The following is a 21,223-nucleotide window of genomic DNA, read 5'->3' on the forward strand; positions in this document are numbered from 1 at the left end:
GGGGGATCTGATTGAAACTTACAGAATACTGAAAGGCCTGGATAGAGTGGACGTGGGGAAGATGTTTCCATTAGTAGGAGAGACTAGGCCCCGAGGGCACAGCCTCAGAGTAAAGGGAAGACCTTTTAGAACAGAGATGAGGAGAAACTTCTTTAGCCAGAGAGTGGTAAATCTATGGAATTCATTGCCCCAGAAAGCTGTGGAGGCCAGGTCATTGAGTGTATTTAAGACCGAGGTAGATAGGTTCTTGATTGGTAAGGGGATCAAAGTTACGGGGAGAAGGCGGGAAAATGGGGTTGAGAAACTTATCAGCCATGATTGAATGGCAGAGCAGACTAGATGGGCCGATTGGCCTAATTTCTGCTCCTATGTCTTATGGTCTTCCAGCAGCTGGCTGGGGCCTATCAGAGCTGGAGGATCCAAGCCCCCAGTGATGGGCTGTGCGGATGAAAGGCTGCAGCCTCAAAGGTGATTCCTCATCACTCCGATGGCCCTATGTGCTTTGGGCCTCTTTATTTTTGGAATTGATTTGGCCCTTCCGAGGGAGAATCCCTCTCCTTTCTGCCTCATCAGTGCCCAGTGGGGCTGCCGGATGTCCACAGTTGCGGGACCACTGATTGGTCTGCAGCCTCAGGGACCCACCTGATTGGACAGCAGAGGCAGCCAATAGGAGACCACCTCCTGGAAGATTGTGGCACGCAGACCCATGGGGGGAGCAGGAATCGGAAATGATCCTGACTCCTGAAAAAGCTTCTCATCGCGAGATAGAGCCCATTAGGTCGGATGACCAAAAGCTTGATCAAAGAAGCAGGTTTGACGGATCGTGTTAAGGGAGGAGAGAGTTTACAGCATTGTTATGGTGCAGAAGGAGGCCACTTAGTCCACCGTGTCTGCACTGGGAGTGAATTCCAGAGTTTAGGGTTCCTGAAGCTGAAGACGCGGCCGGGAATAGTGGAGCCATTGAAATCACGGATGTACAACGGGCCGGAATTGGATGAACTCAGAGAACTCAGCTGCTTGCAGGGTTGGAGAGATTACAGAGAGGGGGAAGGGTGAGGGCATGGAGGGATTTGAAAATAAGGATGAGAATGTTAAAACTGAGGCATTGCTGGACTAGAAGTGAAGCGAAATAGGGAAGATTACACTGCCAGATGCGGATTATCCTACCAGAGCCAAGTGTCTACCTTTAAACAGCCAGCAGCGTGATGAAGTGCACTGCCAATTGCCAGGCATTAGCACCTCACGATGACACAATTCCATCTCCTCTGACCCCTACCCCCATCCTATCCCATCCCTGATTGGTAGATTCCAGTACATTCAAACCAATCAATAAACACTTTCCTGTTTCACCGTGAGGTAATTATAAAGTCAGGTGGGGGGGGAGGTGGGGGGGGAGGGAGGAGGAGGAAGAGGGAAGCTTAGCTGACCTTTAACCCCAAGTGCATTACTTAGCTGATATGAAGATGGATTGCTTGATTCTACACAAACATATGCTGCAATTGGAGGAATCAGCGTCATAGCACTCTGAGGTAATTGGTATTGATTTTCTCTGGGTCCTTTCACGAGCTGCTGAGCAGACGATTACACAAAGGAGATAATGCAGTTGAGTTTTGCAATATTCAATTTCAAAGACTATACGGAGAAATAAATTAACAGCAAACCTCTGGGTCCCAGCACTGTTCTGGAAGGACCCCATAGGTTTGTGTGTCACTGAATGGCGATGATGCTCATCTCGATCCCTTTCCTTTTTGAAACCATTTATTTAAAGGGGTTTTGTGCCTTCGTGAGAAGCAGAAAGTGTTTGGTGAACCCTTTTTTAAATTCCTTTCTCAGAGGGAGAGATAGATGTTGAGCCAAGCTCTTGTTTTCCCACTTAAACGGAGATTGAAGAACCTATCTCCACCAGCAGATTAAATGGTCAATCATCGCGTTGGTGTTTGTGGGTGAGGTGTTAGGAACGGCTCGGTGCCTGCACAACAACAAGTCCCTGAACTTCAATCATCATTAATAGTCTGAAGCAATTTTGAGGCGTTTTGTGTTGGTAAGACACTACATAAATGTATTTCAAAATAGCACCATAGCATCTTTCACTGAGAGAGCAGGTGCAGGCCTCAGTTCAATGCCTCATCTGTCCAAACCCGTGATCTCTGCCACTTATAAAGACAAGGGAAGCAAACACATGGGAACACCACCGCCTGGCATTTCTCCTCCCAGTCAGTCGCCATCCTGACTTGGAAATATATCGCCGTTCCTTCACTGTCACTGGGTCAAAATCCTGGATCTCCCTCCCTAACAGCACTGTGGGTGTACCTACGCCACACGGACTGCAGCGGTTCAAGAAGGCGGCTCACCACCACCTTCTCAAGGGCAACTAGGGATGGGCAGCAAAAATGCTGGGCTAGCCACATCCCATGAAAGAATATAAAAAAGATAGCACCTCCAACAGTACAGCACTTCCTCAGTTCGGCACTGAAGTGTCAGCCTAGATTTTTGTGCTTAGGTTTCTGGAGTGGGATTTGAACCTATTGACCTCTGAATCAGGGGTGCTACCCGCTGAGCTACAATTGATGCAAATTAATGCAGTTTGCTGGCCTCAATACAATAGGTTGGCATTGTGTGTCCTGCAGGCATTGGTTTTGAAGTGATAGCATTAATAGCGCTCCTGTCAAACAGCCATGGGCCGGAATTTGACAGTCCCTCCTGCCGGCGGGATTTACAGTCCAGCCGAAGCCAATGGAGTTTTGAATGACTTGCCGTATTTTATGGCCCCACCCCTGGGCTGTAAAATTCCGCATGGGTTCAAGGCCTACTCTACTCCAGGACTCTAGCTTAATGCTTTATTGAGGGAGGGCTGCACTGTGAACCATAAGACCATAAGACATAGGAGCAGAAATTAGGCCATTCGGCCCATCAAGTCTGCTCTGCCATTCAATCATGGCTGATAAGTTTCTCAACCCCATTCTCCCACCTTCTCCCCATAACCTTTGATCCCCTTACCAATCAAGAACCTATCTATCTCGGTCTTAAATACACTCAATAACCTGGCCTCCACTGCCTTCTGTGGCAATGAATTCCATAGATTCACCACTCTCTGGCTAAAGAAGTTTCTCCTCATCTCTGTTCTAAAAGGTCTTCCCTTTACTCTGAGGCTGTGCCCTCGGGGCCTAGTCTCTCCTGCTAATGGAAACATCTTCCCCACGTCCACTCTATCCAGGCCTTTCAGTATTCTGTAAGTTTCAATCCTTCTAACCTCATCCTTCTAAACTCCATCGAGTATAGACCCAGAGTCCTCAAACGTTCCTCATATGTTAAGCTTTTCATTCCTAGGATCATTCTCGTGAACGACAGTGTTTTTAAAAGGGGACATCAGATCAAGGCCTTTCCTGCTGTTCATGCAGATGTAAACCAGACAACATTCAGCCAGTGGCCAACTTTACTAATACAGATTAACCTCTCAGCGTATTTTTCCTGCAGGATAACAGTGACTACACTTGTAAAGTGGTTCATTGGCTGTGAAACACTTTGCAATGTCATGAGAACCAGGGGTAAAAACAAAAAACTACAGATGCTGGAAATCCAAAACAAAAATAAAAATACCTGGAAAAACTCAGCAGGTCTGGCAGCATCTGCAGAGAGGAACACAGTTAACTTTAAGAGTCATACGGACTCGAAATGTTAACTGTGTTCCTCTCTGCAGATGCTGCCAGACCTGCTGAGTTTTTCTAGACTTAAAGGGGGAACACAATTAGAGAGGGACGCTTTCAGGCAGCCCGATAGAATGAGAAGATGGAGTGAGACTAAGAGAAGAGGCAGACGAATACAGAAGAGAAGGCGAGAAACAAAGAGAGAGCGATGGGCTGATGTTAACTCCCAGTTAGAGTGAATGTTAATCCCCGGTGTGTATCAGAGGTCCGGCTGATTTTAAATTCCTGGCAGCGATTTGCGTTGGCTCCGAGTGGGAAGAAGCAGCGGGACCATCAGGGATGGATGGAGACCAGGTGGCATGAGATTTGCACGCCAACGTCAAGAGAAGACTGACCACAAGATAAGTCAGAGAGCAGGGGAGAGGGGGACTGGTGGGTGTTGAAAGTCTCACTCCACTGTACAGATGTAGAGGGTATGGGGCAGGGGTGAGGAGCAGGGCGGGTGGTGTGCAGAGAATGATACCGGGACTTAAAGTGTTAAATTATGAAGGTGGGTTGCATAATGTCTGTATTCCCTCAAATATAGAAGACCATGAGTGGAAAAGTTAAGGGGTTTGGCAGCTCTGGAAGTAGATGAATCACCAGGCCCTTGTAAAATGTATCCTAAGCTTCTCCAGAGAAGCAAGAGAGGATATAGTGGAGGCTCCGGCCATCATTTTCCAGCTCTGTGTGGCAAAGGGTGCCAGAGGCCTGGGGGACTGCTAATATTGTACTGTTGTATTTAAAAATGGAGAAAGGTGTAAACTGGGTATTACAGACTAATCAACCTAATCTCAGTGGGAGGCAAATGATGGGAAAAATTTCTGAGAGACAGTATAAATTGTCATTTAGAAAAGTGCAAGTTAATCAGGACAGTCAACATGGATTTGTATAGGGACAGTCCTGTCTGGCTAACTGGCTTTAATTTTTTGAGGAGTTTGATGTAGTCTACATGGATTTTAACAAGGCCTTTGACAAGGTCCCACATGGCAGACTGGTCAGAGAATTAAAAGCTTGCGGGATCGAAGGGCAAGTGGCAAGGTGGACCCAAAATTTTGCTCAGCAGCAGGAAGCAAAAGGTTATGTTTTTGTTACTGGAAGGCTGTTTTCAGTGGGCTTCTGCAGGGCTTAGTACAAGGTCCCTTGGTTTTTGTGCATTGACTTAGGTTTAAATGTAGGGGGCATGATTTGGTTTGTTGATCATGCAAGAATAGGCAGTGTGGCTGATAGGAAGAAAAATGTAGTCCGCAGGAAAATATCAACGAACATGTCAAACAGGTAGAAAAGTGGCCAATGGAGTTCAATCCAAAGTGACAGATAATGCATCTAGGGAGGGCAAACAAGACAAGGGAACACACAATAAATGGGGGGATACTGAGAAGTGCAGAGGAACAGAGGGACCTTGGGGATCATGTCCATAGATCCCGGAGGTCACCGGACAGGTAGATAAAGTGCTCAAGAAGGCGTATGGGATATTTTTCTTTATCAGCTGAGGTAAAGAATAATAGCTTGAAGGTTATGCTGGAACTGTATAACTTACTAGCTGGGCCACAGCTTTGTTTTTATCCTTTTTTGGGATTTGGGAGTTGTATAAGGCCAGTCCCTAATTGCTGTTTTAACTGAATGGCTTCCTGCCATTTCAGAGGGCAGTTAAGAGTCAACCACATTGCTGTGGGTCTGCAATCACATGTAGGCCAGACCAGGTAGGGATGGCAGATTTCCTTAACTAAAGGGCAAATGATAGTTGCCATGGTCACCATGACTGAGACCAGCTTTATAATCCAGATTTATTAACCGAATTTAAATTCCACCAGTTGCCATGGTGGGATTTGAACCTCCTGCCCCAAAAAGAATTAGCCTGGACCCCTGGATTATTAATACAGTGACATTATCACCATGCCACCATCTCCCTTAAGATTACCTATAGTTAAGCCGTGATTGCATGAGGGAGAGCATTTTTAAAATTTATACATGGGATGTGGAAATCACTGGTGAGGCCAGCATTTATTGCCCATCCCTAATTACCCTTGAGAATATTGTGGTGAGCTGCCTTCTTGAACCACTGCAATCCATGTGGTGTAGGTACACCGACAGTGCTCTTAGGGAGGGAGTTCCAGGATTTTGACCCAGTGACAATGAAGGAATGGTGATATATTTCCAAGTCAGGATGGTGAGTGGCTTGGAGGGGAACCTTCAGGTGGTGGTGTTCCCATGTGTCTGCTGCCCTTCTCTTAGGTGGTAACAGTTGTGGGTTTGGAAGGTGCTGTCTCAGGAGGCTTGGTGAGTTCCTACAGTGCATCTTGTAGATGGTACACACTGCTGCCACTGTGCATCGGTGGTGGAGGGAGTGAATATTTGTGGATGGGGTGCCAATCAAGCAGGCTGATTTGTCCTGGACAGTGTAAAGCTTCTTGAGTATTGTTGAAGCAGCACTCATCCAGGCAAATGGAGAGTATTTCATCACACTCCTAACTTGTGCCTTGTAGTTGATGGACAGACTTTGGGGAGTCAGGAGATGAGTTACTTACCACAGCATTCCTAGCCTCTGACCTACTCTTGTAGCCAGGGTATTTACATGGCTAGTCCAGTTCAGTTTCTGGTCAATGGTAACCCCCGGATGTTGATAGTGGGGGATTCAGCAATGGTAACACCATTAAATGGCAAGGAGCAATGGTTAGATTCTCTCTTGTTGGAGATGGTCATTACCTGGCACTTGTGTGGCGCAAATGTTTCTTGCCACTTGTCAGCCCAAGCCTGGATATTGCCCAGGTCTTGCTGCATTTGGACATGGGCTGCTTCAGTACCTGAGGAGTTGTGAATGGTGCTGAGCATTGTATATTCATCAGCGAACATGCCCACTTCTGACATTATGGTGGAAGGAAGGTCATTGATGAAGCAACTAAAGATGGTTAGGCCTAGGTCACTACCCTGAGGAACTTCTGCAGTGATGTCCTAGAACTGAGATGATTGACCTCCAACAACCTACAACCATCTTCTTTTGTGCTAGGTATGACTCCAACCAGCGGAGAGTTTCCCCCTGATTCCCATTGGCTTCAGTTTTGCTAGAGCTCCTTGATGCCAATTGGCAGTCACTCTCACCTCACCTCTGGAATTCAGTTCTTTTGTCCATGTTTGAACCAAGGCTGTAATGAGGTCAGGATATCACGTGGAGTGAATCAAACTGGTACCTGTTACGCTGGGGACCTCTGGAGGAGGCCAAGATGGATCATCCACAGTACAGTCGAGATTTGCGAGAATGTTTCCAGGGTTGGAGAATTTTCGCTATGAGGAAAAATTGAATGGACTGGAATGGTTTTCCTTCGAATAGAGGAGACTGTGGGGAAGTTTAATTGAAGTGCATAAAGTTATGAGAGGCCTAGATGGAGTGGATAGAAAGGACCTATTTCTGTCAGCAGAGAGGTCAATAACCAGGGGACATAGATTTAAAGTAATTGGTAGAAGCCCTAGAGGGCAGATAAGGAAAAATTGTTTCACCCAGCAAGTGGAGGGGGTTTGGAACTCATTGTCTAAAAAGATGGCAGAGACAGAAACTGTTTTCATATTTAACTCCACAGGGTTACAGACCCAGAGCTGGAAAGTAGGATAAGGCTGGTAACTCTTATAGCTGGCACAGACACAATGGGCCAAATGGCCTCCTCTATACCATAAATTTCTACAGTTCTGTGATTAAAGGGGCATATAATTGAGGTGCCTAAGATGATTAAAGAAGTTGATAAGATAAATTCAGAGAAACTATTTCCTCTATAGTGAGGGAATCTGTAAACAAAGGGACATAACCTTAATATTAGAGAAAGGCCATTCAGGGATGATGACACTTGTTCACACAAAGGGTATAAATCTGGAAGTTTCTCCCCAAAAAACACTTGAGGCTGGGGGTCAATTGAAAATTTCAAAGCTGTGATTGATAGATTTTTGTTAAGCAAAGGTATCAAGGATTACCTAATCTAGGCAGATAGGTGGAGTTAAGATGAGAGTCTGGTCATGATCTTATTGATTGGCAGAACAGGCTGGAGGAACTGAATGGCCTCTTTGTTCCTCTGATTGTACCTGCTCCTACTATATTCTTACGAGAGCCAAACTTTACTTGTGCGGCCCTTCAGGAGCCCTCTTGCTCCTCCTGGCCTCAATTTGGAAAGTTTTATATGACTCACCTCACTGGACTGTTCTGGCTGCCCAAGAGGCTCACCTAGCAGTTGGGCCCTCACCCAGGGTCAAGGTAAACTTCCACCAGGGCCCCACACTGGCCAGCATCTCCTGTTGAGTAAGCCTTGTCTGCGGCCTAGAACTCAGCATGGCCTGTCAATCAGCAGGAATGGAGCTCCTCCTTTAACCACTGCCCTGCTCACTCTGACTGAATGGGCCAAAGCTGCAGATGCCCTCACAGGGAAAGAGTGTGCAAGCTGGGGAACAAAACAGTGTAACAAACACAGAGTGGACAAAGAAAGAGACTTAACTTCTGACCCCATTCCCACCCCTTCCCACCTACATCCACCTTCATAATATTTTTTGTCTCCGTCCCACCTCATATGCTGCTGAAACTCTCATCCATATCTTTGTTACCTCCACACATGACTGTTCCAATGCTCTCCTGACTGACCTCCCATCTTCCACTCCCCATAAATTTGAGCTCATCCCAAACTGTTGCCTGTGTCCTGACTCGCATCATGTTCCATTCATCTGTCACCCTTGGGCTCAGTGACTTACAGTGGATCAATGTACCATTGCCTCCATTTTAAAATGTTCACCTTTGTGTCCAAATCTGGCCTTGTTCTTCCCTAACTTTATAATTTCCTCCATCCCTGAAACCCCATGCCTCCAACTTTGGCCTCTTGTGCAATCCTGATTTCCTTTGACCTGTTCAGCTGTCTAGGTCTTCAGGTCTGGAATTCCCTCTACCTCTTTACCTGCCTTCCAGGGATACCAGCTGTGATTAAATGTATTTCTGGAGGCTTCATCACATGGTTTGCCCCCATTCTCCAGCCATTAGTCAGCCAACACATCCATCCTTGTGATGCACAGCCTTCCGACGCCAAGTGGAAAGCAAAAAGACTCATTACCCAATTGGATGATGCTTAGCTGTCAGCCAGACAGCGCCCCCCCCCCCCCCCCCCCCCCCCACCTTTTTCAATATTTACATATCTGGTAAAGAGAAATATCCAAAGAAAATGGCCAACAAAAAAAAATCGGTTTTAATGTCCCAATGGTTTTTCTCAAGGGCTGCACACAGCAGTGTTTTGGAGATGGATCTTCAATTCCTGGAGACTAAAGGCCAATCCTGGAGGATTGGAAACCCTATTCCCTTTCCTCTTTTTCGACGGTCCTTAAAAACCCACCTCTTTGGTCAAGCTTTTTGTAACCTGCCCCTAATATCTCCTTAAGTGGCTCAGTGTCAGGGTTTTGCCTGATAATGCTCCTGTGACACACCTTGGCATGTTTCTTTACTATATTAGCGGTGCTGTGTAAATGGAAGTTCGTGTTGAGGCAGTCAGAACAATATAGAGGATAACGAAAGACAGAGCGAGGCCGAGATAAACATAGGGAGATGGGCAACGATGAAAAATGGACCGAGACACATAGTGAGTGTAAAGCAAAGAGAGAAGGGAGAGAAAAGAATCAGCGTAAATATTTAAATAGGTGAGAGATAAATAAATCAGCCATTTGGATGTAATCAAGCGTGTTGCAATAGAACAGCCCAAGTAACAATCCTGAGCTTTAACACCCCTTTGCTCGGTGCAAACAATCTGCCTTAAATCAATTTGATTTATCACAGAGCTCTTGGAAGTAAATCCACCGCAAAGGGTGTTTCAGTGGAAAGCAAAGATTGTAATTTGAGTAATAAAGTGTATCTGCAGTTTGCTGACTGAGCTCCAATCTTTCTAAAGGTGTGTGTGCACGCGGGGGGAGAACATCTGATTGTTATTCATGAAACGGTGAGTTATGCATATTAGTGCAAACAAGCTATTCGACTTGCTTATATTTGGAGTGTCAATCATTTTAGCAAATACAAGATTTGTACTTGACAAACTGGAGTGTGCAACTTGCTTGACAAATTGTCCCCAAAGTCAAATCTGACAGCCTTTTTGTGATTAATGGCCTGATTATGGGAGCATTTTTTTTACACATTTTGAATTTGCATTCCATAAAGATGGAAATTGTTTTCACCGTGCAGGCACAGAGGGGGAAATGGATGGCATTTAGTCAGGAGATGTTGTATATTCTTAGTCTAGAAAGGACAGCGGCCTATTGGAGGTCTGGGTAGCTCTAGGCCCGGTGCCTTCTGCCACCTCACATTTCATGTCTTCACCACACTTCACCTCTCTCTCTCTGATGTTTTAATGGGGGTTTGGGATCAACAGGTCAGCGCCCCTGCTATCATAGGAACAAGGATAGGCCACTCAGCCCCTTGGGCCTACTCGGCTCTCAGTTAACGTGTCAGCCATGGGCTCCTTCGGTAACTCTCTTCAATTCTGAGTTAGGAATGCTGTGGGCTCGAATCCACTCTGTAGACTTGAACATCAGATCTAGGTTGACAAGTAACAAGGAAGTGCTGACTGACAGAGGCACCATTTTTCAGATAAGTAATTTATCTGAGCCCCATCTGCCCCCCTCAGTTTGAGATATAAGACCCCACAGCATTATTTTGAAGAAGTAGTTTAGGTCAACATTTACCCCTCATCCAAAATCAATGAAATAGATTATCTGATCTTTATCACAATTCTGTTTGCAGGGCCTTGCTACAGGTGAATCCGCTAGACATTTTTGCTTCAAAGCTACCGCAGAAAATTTGAGGAGTTCATCCTTTGGTACATTGTTGTCTACAGAAAAGTCAAATTTCTGCTACTTATAAATTAGTTTTTTTTTATATACAAAAGTACTCCTGGTGTTTATAAACAGCAAGTCCTGGCACTTAGTTTTGAATGCTCAGTTTTGCTAATCATCCCCCTTTCACTTGGCAGCACAGAACATGAATATTGCTGAAAAGAGAGGCATGTTGCTGAAGCTTTTCATCTTGCACTCATCAGGGCAAACGCAAGAATGTCAAATTTCAAACAATTATGGCAATTGATACTGTGGGGGGAAAAAGGGTGCTGATTGGTTGGCACGTCGACTCTGATTGGCTGAGTTGTTGCCATGGAGAAAACAATGGGGAATGAAAAGCTCCCTAAGCTCCCAGGCAAAACAAAAAAGGCACAAGGTTTGAATATATTTCTTTTGTTTTCAGGGAACGAGTCCTTGCATATAAATGTATGTTGCTTCTCGCAAGCGTATATGAGCCACATTACGAGCTTAACCGATTGTTTTAAATTGTTTGTGTAGCTTTTCTCCTGAAGTACCACTGTTGTGATCGTTTGAAATTTGGTAGTGCTGCATTTGGCTTGATCAGTGCAAGATGGAAAGCTTCAGAAACTTGTTTCTCTGACTTTCAGCAATAATCCCTCTTTGTTCCTTCTTGCTGAATCGCACTTCTTCATTGAGTTCTATCCAATGCTTTCAGTGTTTGAAAGTACTGGGTGCACCAGTCTTAATGAGTTTGGAAAATTTTTCTAATCACCATTACCAAAGACATTAATTCAGTGTCAATCTAACGGGTTAATGACTTAATTAAAATAGCAATCAGAGGAATTTTGCCCGAGTCTGTTTGTCAATTTGTACATAATAAGACTGTCATTTCCATCCCATAATGTTTCTGTGCCACCTCCTTTTCCCTCTGTTGCCCTTCATTTCTCTCACCAATTGAGGCCGAGCACAGTGCGTGGTGTGAGAAAGAGAGACTTGCGTTTATTTAGTATCTTTCATAACCTCTGGACATCCCAAAGCATTTTTACGGGCAGTTAAATGGTTTTGAATTACATTCACTGTTATTGGAAATGTGGCAGCTGATTATTACACACAGCCAGGGCCCACAAACAACAGAGCGATAATGTCCATCTTCGAAAATGATGCCGCAGGATCTTTTACGTCCACCTGAGAGGGACGTTGAGACTTCAGTTAAATGTTGCAGAATGAGGGGCTGGCTATTTAGGTCTGAGATGAGAAGTTTCTCCATTCGTGGGATTGTGATTTCTTTGAAATCCTCTACCCAGAGGTTTGCGGGTGCTCAATCATTGAGTATTCAAGACAGAGAGCGACAGGTTTGTGGATACTAAAGTAAGTATACAGGGAGGTAGAGCTAAGTTAGAAGATCAGCCATGATCTTATGAATGGTGGAGTAGTCTCAAGGGGCCCGAATGGCCTACTCCTGCTCCTATTTCTTACGTTCTCATCTGAATGGCAGCATCCCTGACAGCACAGCCCGCTCCCAGTACCGCATTGAGACTGTTGGCCTATTTTTTGCACTCAAGTCTTTGAAGGATCGAAACAGTTTTTTTTTTAACTTTTTTCTTCCATGGGATGTGGGTGTCACTTGGAAAGGCAGAATTTGTTGCCCATCCCTAATTGCCCTTGAACTGAGTGGCTTGCTCAGCCATTTCAGAGGACAGTTAAGAGTCAACCACATTGCTGTGGGTCCAGAGTCAAGTGTAGGCCAGACCAGGTAGATTTCCTTTCCTACAGGCCATTAGTGAACCAGATGGGCTTTTATGGCAATCAATGATAGTTTCATGCTATATTATATTCCAGACTTTTTATTCATTGAATCAAATTCCATCGGCCATTATGGTGTGATTTGAACCTGTGTTCCCAAGCATTAACCTGGCTTCTGGGTTACTAGTCTGGTGAAATTACCACCAAGGAGACAGAAAGAGAGAGAGAGAGAGGAATAGAGAGAGGAGAGAAACAGAGAAAGAGCACTTATATAGCACAATTCACAACCACCGGATACATCAAAGTGCTTACAACCAATGACCTTCCTTCTATCATAAGGTTTTTGAAGTTAGTCACTGTTGTAATGTAAGAAACACAACTGCTAATTTTCACACATCAAACTCCCACCAGCATCAATGTGATAATGAGCAGATAATCTGTGTATTTTTTTTTATTCATTCATGGAATGTGGGTGTTGCTGGCTGGGCCAGCATTAATTGCCCATCCCTAATTGCCCTTAAGAAGGTGGTGGTGAGCTGCCTTCTTGAACCACTGCAAGCCATGTGGTGTAGGTACTCCCACTGCGCTGTTAGGGAGGGAGTTCCAGCATTTTGATCCAGCGACAGTGAAGGAATGGCGATATATTTCCAAGTCAGAATGGTGAGTGGCTTGGAACTTCCAAGGACCACCTGCTGGTGCTCCCATGCATCTAGCCCTTGTTCTTCTAGATGTTAGCGGTCATGGGATTGGAAGGTGCTGTCTAAGGAGGCTTGGTGAGTGCCTGCAGGGTACCCTGTAGATGGTACACACTGCTGCTACTGTGCGCTTGTGCTGGAGGGAGTGAATGTTTGTGGCTGGGGTGCCAATCAAGCGGTCTGCTTTGTTTTGGATGATGTCGAGCTTCTTGAGTGTTGTTGGGGCTGCATTCATCAAGGCAAGTTAAAAGTATTCCATCACACTCCTAACTTGTGCCTTCTAGATGGTGGATAGGCTTTGGAGAGCCAGGAGGTGAGTTACTCACCACAGGATTCCTAGCTTCTGACCTGCTTTTGTGGCCACAGTATTTATATGGCTAGTCCAGTTCAGTTTCTGGTCAATGAATGGTAACCCCCAGGATGTTGATAGTGGGGGATTCAGTGATGGTAATGCCATTAAATGTCAAGGGGTGATGGTTAGATTCTCTCTTGTTGGAGATGGCCATTGCCTGGCAAGGATTGTGGTGCAAATGTTACTTGCCACTTGTCAGCCCACGCCTGGATGTTGTCCAGGTCTTGCTGCATTTTGACATGAACTGCTTCACTCTCTGAGGAGTCGCAAACGGTGCTGAACATTGTGCAATCATCAATGAACATCCCCACTTCTGACCTTATGATGGAAGGAAGGTCATTGATGAAGCAGCTGAAGATGGTTGGGCTGAGGACACTATCCTGAGGAACTCCTGCAGTGATGTCCTGGAACTGAGATGGTTGACCTCCAACAACCACAACCATCTTCCTTTGTGTTAGGTATGACTCCAACCAATGGAGAGTTTTTGCCCCAGTTCCCATCGACTCCAATTTTGCTAGGGCTCCTTGATGCCACACTCGGTCAATGCTGCCTTGATGTTATGGGCAGTCACTCTCACCTCACTTCAGCAGTTCAGCTCTTTTGTCCATGTTTGAACCAAGGCTGTAATGAGGTCAGGAGCTGAGTGTCCCTGTCGAAACTGAAACTGAGTGAGCAGGCTATTTCTATACAAGTGCTGCTTGATAGCATTGTTGATGGCCCCTTCCATCACTTCACTGATGATCAAGAGTAGGTTGATGGGGTGGTAAATGGCTGGGTTGGATTTGTCCTGCTTTTTGTGTACAGGACATACCTGGGCAATTTTCCACATTGCCAGGTATATGCCAGTTTTGTAGCTGTACTGAAACAGCTTGGCTAGGGGCACAGCAAGTTCTGGAGCACAATTCTTCAGTACCATTGCTGGAACATTGTCAGGTCCCACAGTCTTTGCAGTATCCAGTACCTTCAGCCATTGCTTGATATCACGTGGAGTGAATCAAGTTGGCTGAAGACTGGCATCTGAGATTCTGGGGACCATCGGTGAAGTCTGAGATGAATCATCCACTCGACACTTCAGACTGAAGATTGTAGCAAATGTTTCTGTCTAATCTTTTGCATTGCTGCGCTGGGCTCTTCCATTATTGAGGATGGGGATATTTGTGGATCCTGCTCCTCCTCCAGTGAGTTATTTAATTGTCCACCACAATTCATGACTGGATGTGGCAGGACTGCAGAGCTTAGATCTGATCCATTGGTTGTGGGATTGCTTAACTCTGTCTATCGCTTGCTGCTTATGCTGTTTGACATGCAAGTATTCCTGTGTTATAGCTACACCAGATTGACACAACAGTTTTAGGTATGCCTGGTGCTGCTCCTGGCATGCCCTCCTGCACTCTTCATTGAACCGGGGTTCATCTTCTGGCTTGATGGTGATGGTAGAGTGGGGGATATGCCAGGCCATGAGGTTACAGATTGTGTTTGAGTACAGTTCTGCTGCTGCTGATGGCCCACAGCGCCTTATGGATGCCCTGTCTTGAGTTGCTAGATCTGTTCAAAATCTATCCCATTTAGCATGGTCGTAATGCCACACACCATGATGGAATCTATCCTCAATTCATCTCCACAATGATTGTACGGTAGTCACTCCTACCGATACTGTCATGGACAGATGCATCTGCAACAGGCAGGTTGGTGAGGATGAGGTCAAGTATGTTTTTCGCTCTTGTTGGTTCCCTCACCACCTGCCTCAGACCAGCTATGTCCTTTAGGACTCGGCCAGCTCAGTATGTGGGGGTGCTACTGAACCACTCTTGGTGATGGACATTGAAGTCCCCTCCCCCACCCAGAGTACATTCTGCACTCTTGCCACCTTCAGCACTTCATCCAAGTGATGTTCAACATGGAGTATGGGTTCCTTCAGCAGAACGTGGTAATCAGCAGGAGGTTTACTTGCCCATGTTTGACCTGGTGTCATGACACTTCATGGAGTCTGGAGTCAATGTTGAGGACTCCCAAGGCAATTCCTTCCCAACTGTATACCACTGTGCTGCCACCTCTGCTGGGCCTGTCCTGCTTGTGGGACAGGACATACCCAGGGACGGTGAAGGTGGTGTCTGGGACATTATCTGATTCCGTGAGGATGACTATGTCAGGCTGTTGCTTGACTAGTCTGTGAGACAGCTCTCCCAATTTTGGCACAAGCCCCCAGATGTTAGTAAGGAGGACTTTGCAAGGTTGAAAGAGCTGAGTTTGCCATTGTCTTTTCTGGTGCTGTGGTTGATGCCAGGTGGTCCATCCAGCTTCCTTCCTTATAGACTTTGTAATGGTTTGATACAATTGAGTGGCTTACTAGGCCATTTCAGAGGGCATTTAAGAGTCAACCACATCTTTGTGATGTTAATTGTGGTATCAACATTAGCCAGGGCACCAGGGATAACTCCCCTGTTCCTCTTCAAAATAGTTCCACAGGATCTTTTACATCCACCCGAACAGGCAGATGGGGCATTGGTTCAACATCTCACCCAAAAGACAGCATCTCCAAGAGTGCGGCACTCCCTCAGTACTGCAGTGGAGAGTCAGTGCAGATTTTTTATACTCGAATCTTGGAGTGGGGCTTGAACTTTGTGACTCAGAGGCTCAGGGTGCTACCCACTGAGCCACAGCTGGAAATCACATCAACTGGCTCAGGCCAACTGGCAACGGGTGACAATGCTGTCATTGCAGCTGGTTAGACCTCAATCTTGGACAACAGACTAAATGAAAATCTATGAAGAGCGAGACCTCAGATCGTTAATGTCTCTCTACTGGCAGGAAGAAAGAGGAGCAGCATAAACATAGCCAACAAAAAGTGCAGAACAAGTCCAGATGGAAGTATTGTTGTATATAAATCTAATTCTAACCATCAAGCTGAACTTTCTGAAGAAAAGAATTAAACTCTATTTGGCTTCTGAAACCAAATAAGTCTAATGTTTTTATTGCTAAGTGTCATCTAGAAAATATTGTTTCTTAAGCATTAAGGACTGTGAAATTCTTCTATGCAGAAAACCAAACCATAAAAAATATCTACACGCGTTCCTCTGCACCAATTAACACTGCCATCATCAGCCTTACCTTTTGTTCACTGTGCAGACAGAGACTGTTAATTGTGTGGTCATCCCAGGGATTCAGCCCCACCTCTTCAATATAGATGGGGCCAAGTAAGGACCAGTACTGTCAAGCGCAGCGTCTGTTATTCAGAGAACCTTTGCTTTGTGTGCTTTTTTCCTCCCTTCCCATTTTTGCTCCTCCTCTCCTGACATTCTTGAATTGTCCTGATATACCATTCCAAAGATTCAGTTACCAGCCCCCACCCCCACCGCCCCCCACCACCACTTCCTTGCACCTCACCCAGATAGCCCATCTGCTGAAGGGAGCAGAGAATCTCAGCAACCATCGGAGCCCGGCTAAGGCTGTCCTTTTATTCAATTCATTCACGGGATGTGGGCTTCGCTGGTTGGGCCAGCATTTATTGCCCATCCCTAGTTGCCCTTGAGAAGGTGGTGCTCAGCTGCCTTCTTGAACCACTGCAGTCCATGTGGTGTACGCACACCCACAGTGCTGTTAAGGAGGGAGTTCCAGAATTTTGACCCAATGACAGTGAAGGAACGGCAATATATTTCCACATCAGGATGGTGAGTGGCTTGGTGGGGAACTTCCAGGTGGTGGTGTTCCCATCTATCTGCTGCCCTCTTCCTCCTATATGGTAGAGGTTGCAGGTTTGGAAGGAGCCTCGGTGAACGGCAGTGTACCTTTTACATGGTACACACTGCTATCACTGTGCATCGTTGGTAGAGGGAGTGGGTGATGAAGGTGGTAGATGGGGTGCCAATCAAGTGGACTGCTATGTCCTGGATGTTGTTGAGCTTCTTGAGTGCTGTTGGAGCTGCACCCATCCAGGCAAGTGGAGAGTATTCCATCATACTCTGGATGTTGGAGAGGATTTGGGGAGTCTTTACTCACTTTAGCATTCCCAGCCTCTGACCTGCTCTTGTAGCCATTGTATTTATACGGCAGGTCCAGTTCAGTTTCTGGTCCATCCTCCAATCCACCAACACATTTACTGGCTAAATGGCGTAAAAGATGCAACCATTTCTGATTGTTTTCCCCTCAAAGTTCTTCTGACCAGTACCTTCTGCCGGGTCTGAGGCTTCTTTGCACGTATGAAAATGGTTGTCTGAGGTTATTTTGTCAGCTTTGGTTGGATGTATTCTTAAAGGTTTCATCATGTGACCTGCTGCCTCCAACCGCCCATCCCCCACTGTGCTACCGCCATTGCTCATCTGATATAAAAACATAAAAACAAAAAACTGCGGATGCTGGAAATCCAAAACAAAAACAGAATTACCTGGAAAAACTCAACAGGTCTGGCAACATCGGCGGAGAAGAAAAGAGTTGACGTTTCGAGTCCTCATGACCCTTCAACAGAACTGATCTTTCTTTACAAGGAGAGGGAAATATAAGCTGGTTTAAGATGGGGGGTTGGGGGGGGGAGGGGGGGGGGAGTGGAGTGGGGAGGGGGTGTTAGGATAGGAGCAGATCATCAAAAGATGTCACAGACAAAAGAACAATCCATCCAGGCAAGTGGAGAGTATTCCATCACACTCTGGATGTTGGAGAGGCTTTGGGGAGTATAATCCTTTTGTCTGTGACATCTTTTGATGATCTGCTCCTATCCTAACACCCCCTCCCCATCCCTCCACTTCTCCCCCACCCCCCCCACCCCCACCTTAAACCAGCTTATATTTCCCTAAAGAAAGATCAGTTCTGTTGAAGGGTCATGAGTACTCGAAACGTCAACTCTTTTCTTCTCCGCCAATGCTCATCTGACATGTCCATCCTCAACAGTGCCACCTAGCTACAGCCAATGGGCAGAGCACTGATTCCTGTTACCTGATTTAGATGATGCTTGACTCTCCTTCTTTGTTTTTTTCTCACTGCCAATATTTTTGTAACTATTAAGCAATAGTGTTCAAAGAAAGTGGAAAAAAAACACACTTGATTTAAAAAATAATTTTCCCTATGATTTTTCTATCGATGTTCCACGCAGCAGTGTCCTTAACATTCATTTTAAATTCATAGAGTTTCCAGGGCAATCGCTGGGTTACTTAGCAATTGGAACGTTCTCTGATTATTCCCTGTTGAGGATTTTCTGACTGGAATACAAGAATATGGCGGCTTTGACTTGCTTCAAGACCATGACCTTTGCATCCACTGCAGCCTTTCTTATTTGCTAATGTAGCTCTGCTGAGTTCTGCACCTCAGGTCTGAAAGCGCCATCTCCTTTTCAGTTCCTGCATCCCTCTCCTCCTGCCCACCTCAACAACTTTCATTTATACAGCTCCATTAATGTAAAGAGAATTGGATAAATACCTGAAAGGTGAGAATTATCAGGGCTGTGAGGAAAAGAGCAGAGAGGAATGGGTCCAATTGTATATCCCTCTCAGAGGGCTGGCACAGGTGGGATGGGCCGAATAACCTCCTCCTGGACTGTATGATGCTGTGATTCTATGAAAACCTCTGAAACAGAGAAGTGGGTTCCATAACTAAACCAAATCAGATAATCAGAAGCCCAGGTCTTTTGGCACTTCCCCAACTTCCTTGAGTTCGTAAGGTCAGAAATTGAGCTTGTAACAGTGTCTGAATGATCCTCCCCTTATGGTTCCATTGGTTATTGCAGTCTCAAATGTGGAACAGATCAATGCAGACTCAGAATGTCTCATTTACAATGTGTGCTTTGTTGATCTCATTTGAGGGCAGTGATAAGATCACTGTAGTTGACCTCGGCTGGGATTCGCTGTCCAGTCCCTTGTCCTCAGCCGATGTCATCAGCAGGTTAGCGGTGTCTAGCTTTACCATGCAATGTCCTGTCAAGGCTCAGTGTCTGGACCTTTATGACAACACCCTTCACATCTCCACTGTCTCCCTCACTGCCACTGACTGATTTCTTCTTGTTCCCCTCTAACTCTGCAGCATTGAATGAACCCACCATCGACTACGGATTTCAGCGGCTACAAAAAGTGATCCCACGGCACCCTGGTGACCCCGAGCGATTACCCAAGGTTAGATTTTTATATATGCGATCTTCCATTTGTTAAAGAAAGACATTGAGCATTAAGGCTAACAGGACATCATAACAAATGATGGTACATTGGGGTGAAGGGGTACCTTGGGGTGAAGGGGTACCTTGGATTGAAGGAGTACGTTGAGACGAATGATGGTACATTAGGGTGAAAGGGTACATTGAGGTGAAGGGGTGCATTGTGGTGAAGGGGTACATTGGGGCAAATGATGGTACATTGGGGTGAATGGGTACATTGAGGTGAAGGGGTGCATCGGGGTGAAGGGTTACATTGGGATGAATGATGGTACATTGAGGTGAAGGGTTACACTGGGGTGAAGGGGTACATTGAGGTGAAGGGGTACATTGGGCTGAAGGGGTACATTGGGGTGAAGGAGTACATTGGAGTGTAGGAGTACATTGGGATGAAGGGGTACATTGGGGTGAAGGGGTACATTGGGGTGAAGGGGTACATTGGAGTGTAGGAGTACATTGGGATGAAGGGGTACATTGGTATGAAGGGGTACATTGGGGTGAAGAGGTACCTTGATAATTGTATAAATTGTGCTGAAAAGGGGCCCTGCAGAAACACCCCAGAGTTGAAGTATCTGGGCCATGGCTGAATTCATTGTCATATTGCTGCATTCCCTCCAAACCTGCAGTGGGATTGTGCCAGAATAGCTGTGGATGATTGTTCTCAATGTGCATGTCCATCATCTAGAGGATCCAAGGTTGTGATTCCTGAAATCAACCCAACACAAACAGAAATCTCTGGATATCCTAGCAGGGTCAGAGTATCTTACAGCTCCACTTTGGAGCAACATCAAGACTCCTCCAGACTGCTGTGTTGGGACTCCTTGGAGCTATCCTGGAAAAGCATTTTGACTTCATGGAATCATACAGCTCAGGAGGCCATTTGGCCCATTGTACTTGTGCCAACTCTCAGAAAGAGCCATTCAGTGACCACCACCATCACCAGCGCACGCTACTCTTGCCACATTTCCCTGCAAATATCTTCTTTTCAAGTGTGTGAACAATTTCCTTTCGAAAGGTGCTGTTGAGTCTGCTTCCAGCATCCTTTCGTGCACTGCACCCCTGATCATCATAACTCACCGCATAAAATCAAAATTCTGCTCAACTCCCCTCCTGGTTCTTTTGCCAATTGCCTTCAGTCTTAAACTCTGGTTAGCCATATTCCTGCCAGTGACAAATGTTTCTCCTTATTTACACAAATCAAAAACATTATTAAATAGCCCTTAATCTTTCCAGTTCCAAGGCGAGCAACCCCAGTTTCTCTCTTAGTCTCGCTGCCCAACTGGAGTTTCTGCACTATCCAGCATTTGGTCTTGGAGTGAGATTCCCAACTTAGTTCCAATCTCTGCCAAGCCATGTGCTGTGGGCCCTGCAACCCACGAGGAACTTTGCAGGTCCATGGAACTCCAGGCCAGGACGGAGAGATGGGACTTCTGTCACATCAGCCAGCCCTAGATGAATGTTGCCAGGTTAGAAAAGTGTAGCTACGAGGAGAGATTGGATAGGCTGGGGTTATTTTCCTTAGAACAAAGAAGGCTGCGAGGTGACTTGATTGAGGTGTACAAAATTATGAGGGGAATGGATAGAGTGGACAGGATAAAATTGTTTCCCTTGATGGAGAATTCTAGAAACAAGGGACATAGATTCAAGTTAAGTGGCAAAAGGTGTAAGGGGGACATGAGGAAGAACTTTTTTACACAGAGGGTAGTGGGTATCTGGAATTCACTGCCCAAGTTGGTGGTAGAAGCAGAAACTTTAAACTCTTTTAAAAAGTACCTGGATCTGCACCTTAAGTGCTGTAAGCTGCAGGGCTATGGGCCGG

General features: G+C 45.8%; 1 protein-coding gene across 7 annotated transcripts in view; it reads left to right on the forward strand.

Moving 5' to 3' along the window:
• LOC121279046 (transcription factor COE3-like) overlaps positions 1-21,223 on the forward strand; it is a 472,564-nt gene that overhangs the window by 393,226 nt on the left and 58,115 nt on the right. For all 7 annotated transcript variants that reach the window (XM_041189853.1, XM_041189893.1, XM_041189864.1 and 4 more), the window contains exon 11: positions 19,281-19,369. In XM_041189853.1, coding sequence (XP_041045787.1) covers positions 19,281-19,369 — 89 coding nt within the window. The remainder of the gene's footprint in view (positions 1-19,280; positions 19,370-21,223) is intronic.

The sequence above is a fragment of the Carcharodon carcharias genome, chromosome 1 (genome assembly GCF_017639515.1).
Source record: "Carcharodon carcharias isolate sCarCar2 chromosome 1, sCarCar2.pri, whole genome shotgun sequence".
NCBI lineage: Eukaryota > Metazoa > Chordata > Chondrichthyes > Lamniformes > Lamnidae > Carcharodon > Carcharodon carcharias.